General features: G+C 42.6%; 1 protein-coding gene across 2 annotated transcripts; it reads left to right on the top strand.

Annotated features, from left to right (window-relative positions):
- The first annotated feature begins 938 nt into the window (after nucleotides 1–938).
- Nucleotides 939–10,864, top strand: LOC116270797. Of its 2 annotated transcripts, XR_004179034.1 has the most exons (3): nucleotides 939–2,351; nucleotides 4,862–4,935; nucleotides 8,196–10,864. XR_004179034.1 is itself a non-coding variant. In XM_031656628.1 (2 exons), exon 1 carries the CDS (start codon nucleotides 1,466–1,468, stop codon nucleotides 2,222–2,224), a length of 759 nt encoding a protein of 252 aa, XP_031512488.1. In that variant the 5' UTR covers nucleotides 939–1,465; the 3' UTR covers nucleotides 2,225–2,351; nucleotides 4,862–5,546. The 2 variants fall into 2 exon arrangements, 1 of the variants encoding a protein (XP_031512488.1); XM_031656628.1 differs by lacking the exon at nucleotides 8,196–10,864 and having other exon boundaries at nucleotides 4,862–5,546.
- Nucleotides 10,865–11,250: the final 386 nt, after the last annotated feature.

Genomic DNA, 11,250 nt, shown 5'->3' on the forward strand with positions numbered 1-11,250 from the left:
ATCCACACCCCATGCTCAGCAGTGCCCCTTGGCTACACCCTGGGTTTAGTGTTCTGCCTCCAGACAATAGACCAGGAAGAGGCCTGGCAGCAGGTTTGGGACTTTTAGGTAGGAAGCTCTGGAATTCTAGGAATCTGTAGTACTCTAGACAAGGAGCAAAGACTTGGATGGGTATATCCCCTTGGCACTGCAGACTCTCTAGCCTATGGGGACGTACGCAGCTGGAGGCTGGCCAGGGCACAGCTCTGCTTGCCTGGGTCCAAGGATGGGCTGGTCAGCCTGTGCTAGGTGCTGCAGGTACATGAGTAGATGAAGCAGATACCACCCTTGCTTCTCCTACTCAAAGGTGAAGACACATCCCTGAAGTCGGGGCCTCAGTCTCAGCCCTATCTGTAAGATGAGGGCTTACCTGATCTGACATCAGGTAATGTTGGAGACTTGGTGAATGTCCTCAGGAATCTCCTAGAAGCCAGGAGGCCAGATGAGGAGGGGCATGCTTAAGGCCTGAGTAATCAACTTCCTCCTTGAACTCAAGGCTGGTAGGGCAGGAAGGGCATCCACCCTCTAGTCGAACTCCATCCACCCAACTCCTTCAGTGGCCATAACAACAAAACTTCCCATCACACCTAGAATGAAAGTCCAGCTCCTTGCTGAGACCTGCAAAGCCTGCTACCCTCAGCTCCTGACCATCTCCTCTCCTTCTTATTGCTGCTCACTGAGTTCCATCCTTATGTTCATGAAACCCCACAGGTACTCTTCCACCTCAAGGCCTTTGCCCTTGCTGTTTTCTCTGCTGGACATGCCCAGCTCTTTGCAAGGCTAGTTCCTCTTACTGTGCAGGCCTCAGCTTAGACACTCCCTTGCATAGAGATGGCCATTGACACCCTTCTAGGAGCAGCTCCTATCTAGCCCCAACTCTCTCTTGAGCGTGTCACCACTTTACTTCCTTCCTAGTACAGCCAAAAGTGGTGTAACGGAGTGTGCAAAAGCTTCCACTTGGGGCTGGACTGGCTGGGTCGAACCCCTGCTGGGCCCAATATTCTCAAGTGCCCAGCCTACCTACTGCACACTTGAGGCTATTGTTCAACCTGTTTCTCCACATATTGTTCAACTTCCTATTTCCCTTGAATAGATTATTCAACCTGCATTTTCTTATCTGTGCAAGGGAGTGAGGATTACATGACCTAATGTGCATATAGCATAGAGCAGAGCCTGGCACAAGCGTTGCAGTGGTGTTTGCTATGATATCAACACTTGTTGCTATTTGAAATTATTTTGTCTGTATGTTTCTTGTTTATTTCCCTCTTCTCTCTGACAGGCAAACTCCCCACAACAGCCTCCTCAACGCTGCCTCCCACAGTGCTTGGACAAAATAATTACAGCAAGGAGCGGGCACTCCTTATATAGGACATCCCAATGCAGGTGGAGAAACTGAGGGAGAGTTGGAGGTTCCTTGCCCTCAGTGATGCGGTGTGAAGGCCTCCAGGCACCAGCCCCGCCGCGAGAGCCGCCGCGTGCACCGCTTCTCGCGGACCCCAACCAAGCTGCACTTCTCGCGCCGCTACTGCGGGTTTCCGCGGCGCCGGTGTTTTTGTTCCTGGCGCGGCGCGTTTTAGTCGTTCAGGCCGAATCAAGCGAAGGCGGAAAAGCGGCGCGCAGCCCGCGTCAGCTGCAGTTTCGTCCTCCTGGTTCCCGGTGCGCTAACAAAGGCATTTGCATGAAAACAGGAACCCCGTTTGCAGAAAGGACCCGCTGGCGGGGTGCATGGTGCGCTCCAGTGCCCTACCGCTGCGCCCCCTTCCCCAGGTGGGGAAGAAGCGAAGTGTGGGGACTGGCCCAAGGCACGGCTCGGCCGGCGGGGACTGGGACGGTGCGGCCCGAGCGACCCCCTTCTCTGCCCCCTTCCCAGGCCGGCGGAAACGGCCGTCTCGGGCGTGGGCGCGCTTCTGCAGACTCATCCGGACCTTTTACCCAGGCGTGCGGCCAGTGCGCCCGGGGCCTCGGGGAGCCGGCGCCTGCGTGCGGACTGCAGCGGAGCGGAAGAAGCGGCGGCAGTGGCTCCTTCAGCACTGGGGCGCAGCCTCCGGGCTCGCCCTGCGCCACTCTGGGCCTCGGTCTCTTCGCATGTTCGACAGGGACGCAAGAATGTCACAACGCCTATCTGCAGGGGGAGGCGGGCTTCCCAGAGGCGTGCCGGCGCGTGGCTCGCAGAGAGGCTCCCTGAATATCCGCTCCGTTGGCCCTTTCCAAAGCTTTTCCTTAGCCGCTTCTCCTTTGGCCCTTTCCAGAGCTTTTCCTTAGCCGCTTCTCCTTTGAAACCCTCGTTTTCCCCAGCAGCCCTTGGAGGCAGGGTAAGTTAAGTCGTAAAAGCAGAGGATTAGGAACCGGGGAACCCTGGATTCAAATCCTGCCCGCCACTGACTAGCTGTGTAACCACAGGCAAGTTACTCCGCCTCTGGAGGCCTCAGCTTCCTCATCTGTAAAATGGGGCATAACACAGTCCAGAAAGTGCTTAGTTCCGCAGTGTCACAAATCAAGTGTTTAATTCATCCTTAAAATTATCACTTCCAGCTGTGGGACAGGCGCAGGGTAGAAAGGGGTTTTCTTAAGGTCACAGGCGGGGTCAAAGGCAAACCCTCCGGGTCTTCACAAGTAAGACTTGTGAAGCAGCAAGTCTTCAGCAGCCTGAAGGGCAAGTTCCCCAAATGGTTTTATCCAGCCGGGTAGATGTGAGCGGTAAGGAGCGCCGGCGCATCTCCCCCTCTCTTGGCGAAGACGCACAAGCAATGGCTGGCGAATCTACTGCCTGGAATGGGGTTCTTGGGTAGAGACCATTTTTTGTTCTTTTTTTTCCAAAAAAAAAAAAAAAAAAAAAAAAAGAAAAAGAAGAAGAAAGAAAGAAAGCAAACAAAGATGCAAACAAAAACGGAAAGCCAGAGCCTTTCATGTAGGAGCCAGCCTGCTATTCAGGGCCGACCACCGTCTCTCCGCAATTCCTCCCCAGGAAGGAAGCCTCGCGCTGCCCTCCAGTGGCAGGCGAGGTAGTGTCGCCTGGGCGAAGCTCACAAACAAGGGTTTACCAGAGAAATCAGCTTCACTCTGCGCGGGTGGGGACTGTCGGGGAGAGAGCAGAGAAAATCGGAATGGTTCCCTGACTGCTGTTTTTTCGTCCCGGTGGATCTTGGGAGTCTTGGAAAGAGAATAATAAGGCTCTCTGAATTTGAAAGGCATAGGAGTTTTTACATTCTGGTTTTGTTTATTTTTGAATAGATAACACATTTACACGATTCAAAAGATAAAAAAGAAGATAGCCTGAAAAGGAAGTCTCGCTTCCACTCTTGTTCCCCAGGCACCCAGTTCCCCTTCCTAGAGACAGCCATTGTTACAGGTTTCTGTGTACCCTCCCGGAGATAGTCTATGCAAATACAATTATTTTACAGGATCAATAGTAGCTTGCCCTATATACTCTTCTGCCTCTTGCTGCTTCGCTTAAAAATGCATCATGGAGTTTGTTCCATGTTGATTCACATGGGGCTGCCTCATTCTTTTGAACAGCTGCATAATATTCCATTGTTTGGCTCTCCTGTAATTATTTGATCAGTGTTCTATTGCTGAGCCTTGAAGCTGCTCCTAATCTTCTCTAATCACAGTGTGTTACGACAAATAACCACCTACATGCATTGTTATGCCTAGGTGCCAGTGAGGCACATAGCTATTGCGGTATAACAAACCACTCCAAAATTCAGTGGCTTTAAACAGAAAGCTTTTCGTATTGCTCATGTGGGTCAGCTGGGTAGCACTGCTGATCTGGGCCAAGCTCAGCTAACTTTGCATTTGCTCCTTGTGTCTTGGATCAGAGAAGGTGAGTCTGCTGGGGCTGGTGTATTTGGAATGGCCTAAATCACATGTCTGGCCTAAATCACAGTAGTCGACTAGCTATCAGCTAGGGTTAGAGAGGTGTTCAGGCTATGTGTCCCTCAACGTCTGGCTACATGCAGTGCCTCCTGAGACTATAACTGGTGTGAATTTACATCCATTACATTCTATTGGTCCAAGCATGTCACAAGCCATCCTAGATTCAAGAGATGGGGAAATAGAAATCACTTCTCCCAGGGAGGAGCGGCAAAGTCACATTGCAGAGTATGATGCAAGGGCCCTGAAGCACTGCAGTCATTTAAAAATATATTTATAATATTATAGTTAGCATTATGTTGAAAAAACTTGATAAACATTACCTTTGCCATTACCTGACAGACGTTACCTCAAGCCTCAAGGCTCAGCAACAGAAGACTGATCAAATAATTAACAACAATAATAATTAACAATAACAATTAACAATAATTTCAACAGAAGACTGATCAAATAACCAGGTGATCAAGGTTAACATTAAGTGATACTGATATTGATAGTATATTTTCTCGATATAACTTGTTGAGAATGACGCTGTACCTCTGTGGTTTTCCTCCCCCAAACCAGTCTGATAATAACCCCAATCTAATAATGAGAATAGCCTCATATAATAGCCGCTATGCACAGCCTCCACTTAAGGGATGGGGAGTTATGCTTCACTTCCTTAAGGGGGCAGTATGTAATAAGTTATTTGGAATTCTTCTGCTATTTGTTTATTCAGTCATTTGTTATATCCATGTGCACTCATGGATATTTATTTTGTACTTTTCATTGTAATCCAATACTATGTTATTTATATTGTTGCTTTAAATTGTTCCAGTTTTGGCGCCTGGGAGCTCTCTCTATTGGCTCCTGTGTCCCTTTGCCATAATTTTTTGTTAGGTTTTTGAGCCCTTCCTTACTTTCTGGCACTAAAGCTGCTCCAGACTCATCTTGCATATTTTCTTCCCAGCCTTAGAATCAGCCATTTCTCCAGGGAGCCTGGTTCCTTTCACTGGAGAATGTTATTAGAAACAGATCTGAATGGTGAGTTTGCATGTTGCTACTGGGGACCCACTGCCAGGGAGCAGGGCTAGGAAATACGTGTACGTATCCTAGCCTGTGTACACATATAACTGTAATGATTCTGTATCTATCATCGGTATCTATATTAAGTTAAACATGAGCTCATGCTGCCGTCTCTGATTCTGACACATTCATACTGTTCATTCTATCCTTCTCCCTTTGCTTATCTATAACCTTCCACTTCAGCAGTGAAAAACCTGGCTTGTACCATCTGCCATCCATTTACTTAATTGTTCAATGTTAGTACACTTGTACTGGGGTTTCAGAATTGTCAAGCGCTACCCCTGTGAGAAACAGCTCCAGCTCTACCAACTGGAGGGCAGTGCTTATGGACAGCTCTTTTGGTCTTTAGCCTTCTTGTTTCCAGTCATTTCCAAAGTTGTTTGGGTCAGCACCTCTAGTCTCCATGCCCTTCAATGAGATCTCTCATACGTTTGTAATACAATTAGATTATTTTGTCATCATCTGCATTTTATCCTGTGATTCCCCATCCTCCTAGTAGATTTTTTAAAATGGCATACATTAAGGCTTACTTTTTTTTTTTTTTTGAGATGGAGATTCCCTCTTGTTGCAAGATTGTGCAATGGTGCAACCTTGGCTCACCGCAACCTCCGCCTCCCGGGTTCAAGCGATTCTCCTACTCAGTCTACCGAGTAGCTGGGATTACAGGCATGCGCCACCATGCCCAGCTAATTTTGTATTTTTACTAGAGACGGGGTTTCTCCATGTTGGTCAGGCTGCTCTTGAACTCCCGACCTCAGGTGATCCGCTTGCCTTGGCCTCCCAAAGTGCTGGGATTACAGGCGTGAGCCACTGCGCCTGGCCAAGGTTTACTTTTTGTGCTGTATAATTCTATGGTTTTGACAAATGCATAGTGACAAATGGATAGTGTAGGACCTCTTTATATGTTCTGGATAACAAGCCCTTAGCAGATATATCAATCACTACAGTACCACACAGAATAGTTTCATGGCTCTAAAATATCCACTGTGCTTTACTTAGCCACCTGTCTCCTTCTCAGTCCTCTGGCAACCACTGACCTATTTCCCATCTCTATCATTTGCTTTTTTAAAGAAATCATATAAACGGAATTATCATATATGTATATATATGTGTAGGTATGTGTATATGTATGTATAGATATATACATATATAAAACATTTGGAAACTGGTTTATTTCATTTAGCAATATGCACTTAAGAGTCATCCATATTGCTGTGTGAATTAACAGTTTGTTCCTTTTATCTCCGAATAATGTTCCATAGTATGACTGTTCCACCGTTTGTTTATCCATTCACCTATTAAAGGACGTCTTAGTTGCATCTGACTTTACTGTGAATAAAGCTGCTGTAAACATTGGGTGCAGGTTTTTGTGTAGACATAAGATTTCCTATCGGTTGAGTAAATACCTAGGGGCATAATTTCTAGATTGTATGGTAAATCTATGTTTAACTTTATAAGAAACTGCCAAACTTCCAAAGTGTACTTCCAAAGTACCATTTTTCATTCCCGCTAGCAATGAGTGACAGTTCTGTTGCTCTGCATCTTCATCAGCACTGGTATTGCCAGTTGGTTGCAATTTAGCTATTTTAATAGGTGTGTAGTAGTTGTTTTAATTTGCATTTCTATAATGACAAATGATCATTTTTTCATATGCTTATTTGCCATTTGTATACCTTCTTTGGTGAGATGTCTATTCATATGTTTTGCCCATTTTTAAATTCAGATGTTTGTTTTCTTATTGTTGAGTTTTAGACACTGTTTGCATATTCTGGATATGATCTTTGGGATGGTTAATTTTATGTGTCAACTTCTCTGGGTTGTCACAAGGGATGCCCAGATGGCTGGTAAAACTATTTCTTGGTGTGTCTGTGGGATCATTTCCAGATGAGATTAGCATTTGAATCAGTACTCTAGGTAAAGAGCATTGCCCTCAGTGATGTAGATGGACATTCTCTAATCCATGGGGGTCTGAATAGATCAGAAAGGCAGAGAGGGTGCAAATTCTCTCTCTTTCCTTGAGCTGAGCATCCATCTTTTCTTCTTCGACATCAGAGTTCTCCTGGTTCTTAGCTCTTCAAACTCTGGGTCCTATAATAGCTGGTACCCTCCCCTCAGACCCCTGGCCTTTGGACCTAAAAATTCTGATTCTCTGAGAAGCCCTAATACAATCTTTCATTAGCTACGTGATTTGCAAATATTTACTCCCATCCTGTGTCTTGTCTTTTCATCCTCTTTTTGTTTTTTCTTTTTAGTGACAGGGTCTCGTTCTGTCACCCAGTCTGGAATGCTGTGGCATAATCATAGCTCACTGTAGCCTCAAACTCTTGGGCTCAAACAATCCTCCTACCGCGGTCTCCTGAATAGGTGGGTCTACAGGTATTCTACAATGCCCAGCTAATTTTTTTTTTTAAGAGGTGGGGTCTTGCTATGTTGCGCAGGCTGGTCTTGAACACCTGAATGCAAGCAATCCTTCCACCTCAGCCTCCAAAAGCATTGGGATTATAGGCGTGAGGTACCACAGTCAATGCCTGGCTGCTCTTTTCATCCTCTTAACAGTGCCTTTGTTTTTTCTTAAGACGGAGCCTCACTGTGTCACCCAGGCTGGAGTGCAATGGTGGGATCTCGTCTCGCTGCAGCCTCCACCTCCCGGGTGCAAGTGATTCTCCTGCCTCAGCCTCCTGAGTAACTGGGTCTACAGGCACGTGCTACCACGCCCAGCTAATTTTTGTATTTTTTTTAGTAGAGTTGGGGTTTTACCATGTTAGCCAGGCTGGTCTCGAACTCCTGACTTCAAGTGATCATGTGCATGCCTCAGCCTCCCAAAGTGCTGGGATTGCAGGTCTGAACTACCACACCTGGCCAACAGTGCCTTTTATAGAGCAAAAGTTTAATAAAGTACAACTATCAATTTTTTAAAATTATGTTTTTGGTATTGTATCTAAAAACTTGTCACCAGACCCAAAGTCAAGTAGATTTCTCCTATGCTTTCTTCTAGCAGTTTTATTGTTTTGTGTTTTACATTAAGTCTATGATCTATTTTGACTTCATATTAATTTTCATGTAAGGTATAAGGCCTATGTTAAGGATTTTTTTTTTTTTTTTTTTTTTGTCTATAAACATCTAATTGTTCCAGCATCTTTGTCAAAAATGAGTTGACTGTATTTGTGTGGATATCTTTCTGGCCCTCAAAAAAAATTTTTTTTTTTTTTTTGAGACAGAATCTCGCTCAGTCGCCCAGGCCGGAATGCAGTGGTACGATCTCTGCTCACTTCAACCTCCACCTCCAGGCTTGAAATGATTCTCGTGAGTCAGCTTCCCATGTAGCTGGGATTACAAGCGTGTACCACCATGCCTGGCTAATTTTTGGACATTTTTCATAGAGATGGGGTTTTGTCATGTTGGCCAGGCTATTTAGTTGTTTGAGTTTCTTAACACATTTTGAATATTGACCCCTTATGAGATGTATGGTTTATAAATGCAGGATTTTCTTCCACTCCATAGTTGTCTCTTCATTCTCTCCATGATTTAGATCTTTGATTTCTTTTGTTTTTGTTTTTTCGTTCTCTACATACAGGTGCTCTATATATTTTGTTTGATTTATACCTCAGTACTTCATCTTGGGGGATGCTATTTCAAAAGGTATTTAGTTTATTAAATTTACAATTCTATTTGTTTATTACTGGCATAGAAGAAGGTAATTGACTTTTGTATATTAGTCTTGTGTCCTATGACCTTGCTAAATTATCTTATTTGTTCCAGAAGTTTTTCTTTTGTTTGTTTGGTAGATTTTTGGGATTTTCTGTGTAGACAGCCACATCATACATGAATAAAGACAGTTTTGTTCCTTCCTTTTCAAACTGTATAGCATTTATTTCATTTCCTAGCAGTATCTAGGACTTCCAGCATGATGGTGAAGAGAAATGGTGTGGGAGAGCATTCTTACCTTTTTCTCAATTTTATTAGGAAAACATTCATTCTTTTACATTAAATATGATGCTACATATTGGTTTCTTGTATATATCCTTATTAGGTTAAGAAATTTCCTTGTATTCTTAATATTTTTAGAGTTTTAAAATCTTGAGTGAGCAATGCACTTTGTCAAATGCTTTTTCTGTGTATATTGATGCGATCATATGCTTTTGTTATTTAGTCTATTAATATGATGTATTACATTGATTGATTTATAAATATTGAACCGGCCTTCTCTTCCAGGAATGAACCTCATTAATTGTGATATATTATTATCCTTTTTAAATATTGCTGGATTCAATTTGCTGATATTTTATTAAGGATTTTTACAGTTATGTCTATGAGAGATATTTGTAGCTCTTTTTTTCTTTAATGTCTTTATCTGATTTTGGCATTAGAGTAATTCTAACCTCATAAAATGAGTTGGAAAGTGTTCTTTTCTCTTTTATTTTCTGGAAGATATTATATAAAATCGGTATTACTTCTTCCTTAAATGTTTGGCAGATTTCATCAATGAAACCATATTGTTCTGGTATTTCCTTTTATAGATGGATTTTAACTACTAAATGAATTGGTTTACTAGGCATAGAACAATCTAAGTTTTCTCTGGTTCTCCTTAAGTAAGTTTTGGTAGTTTGTGTCTTTCAAGGAATTGGCTAATTTGATCTAAATTATCAAATTTATGGGAATAGGGTTGTCCATAGTATCCCCTGATCATCTTTTCAGTTTCTGTGGGATCAATAGTAATGACCCCTCTTTTTTTCTCAGTGTTAGTAATTTGTGTCTTCTCACTTGCTTTTCCTTGGTTAGCCTGGTTAGGGACTTATCAATTTTATTCCTATTTATAAAGAACTAGCTTTTGGCTTTTATTTATTTTCTTTATTGTTTTTCCGTTTTTCATTTCACTGATTTCTGCTGTAATTTTTATTATTTTCTTTCTCCTATTGTCTCAAATTTAGCTTTCTGTTCTTTAGTTTACTAAGGTAGAAGTTTAGGCTACTGATTTTGGAATTTCTTCTTTTCTGACACACATTGAATGCTACAAATTTCCTTTTATGCACTACATTAGCCAAATAACACAAAGTTTTATACTTTTTATTTTCATTTAGTTCAAAGTATTTTCTGATTTCTCTTGAGACTTCTTTTTTGACCCATGGTTTATTGAAAAGTGCAGTTTAATTTCCTACTATAGTCAGCTATCTTTCTGTTTTTGATTTCTAGTTTAATTCCTTTGTGATCTGAGAACATAATTTGTATGATTTCTATTCTTTTTAATTTGTGAAGGTGCATGTGATGGTCCTGAATGTGGTCTGTCTTGGTGAACATTCTATGAGTGTTTGAGAAGAATGTGCATTCCGCTGTTATTGGATGAAATACTCTATAAATGTTAATTAGATCAAATTAATTAATAGTGCTGTACAGGTCATCTGTATCTTTACTGATTTTCTGCCTCTTTGATCTATTAATTACTGAAGGAGGGGTATTGAAGTCTCCAACCGTAATTGTGGATTTGCCTATTTCTCTTTTTAGTTCTGTCTGTTTCATGTCATGAATTTTGACACTTGTTAGAAGCTTAAGATGATTATGACTTCTTGGAGAATTGACTCCTTTATAATTATAGAATGACCTCATTAGTTCTGATACTCTTTCTTATTCTAAAGTCCGCTTTGTCTAAAATGAATATATTAATAGCTACTCCAGTATCCTTTTGATTAGTGTGAGTATAGTGTATCTTCCTCTATTCCCTTACTTAAAAAATTGAGACATAGTTCACATACCATAAAATTCACCCTTTCCAAGTATACAGTTCTGTGCTGATTAGTATATTCACAAAGATGTGAAATTATTGCTGGGCATGGCAGCTCATGCTTGTAATCCCAGAACTTTGGTAGGCCAAGGCAGGTGGATCACTTGGGGCCTGATCAATATGGTGAAACCCCATCTCTACTAAAAATACAAAAATTAGCCAGGCTTAGTGGTGGGTGCCTTGTAGTCTCAGTTACTCAGGAGGCTGAGGCAAGAGAATCAATTGCTTGAACCCAGGAGTCAGAGGTTGCAGTGAGCTGAGATCATGCCACTGCACTCCAGCCTGGGCAACAGAGCAAGACTCCATCTCAAAAAAGAAAGAAAAAAAAAAGATGTGAAATTATCAACACGAATTCCAGAAACTTATAATTACTCCACAAAGAAATCCATACCCTTTAGCAGTTACTTCCCATTTCCCCTTCCCGGAGACCCTGGCAACCACCAATCTACTTTATGTCTCTATGAATTTTCCTGTTCTGGACATTTCATATAAATGCA

This window comes from Papio anubis, chromosome 16 (assembly GCF_008728515.1).
Source record: "Papio anubis isolate 15944 chromosome 16, Panubis1.0, whole genome shotgun sequence".
NCBI classification, from domain to species: domain Eukaryota; kingdom Metazoa; phylum Chordata; class Mammalia; order Primates; family Cercopithecidae; genus Papio; species Papio anubis.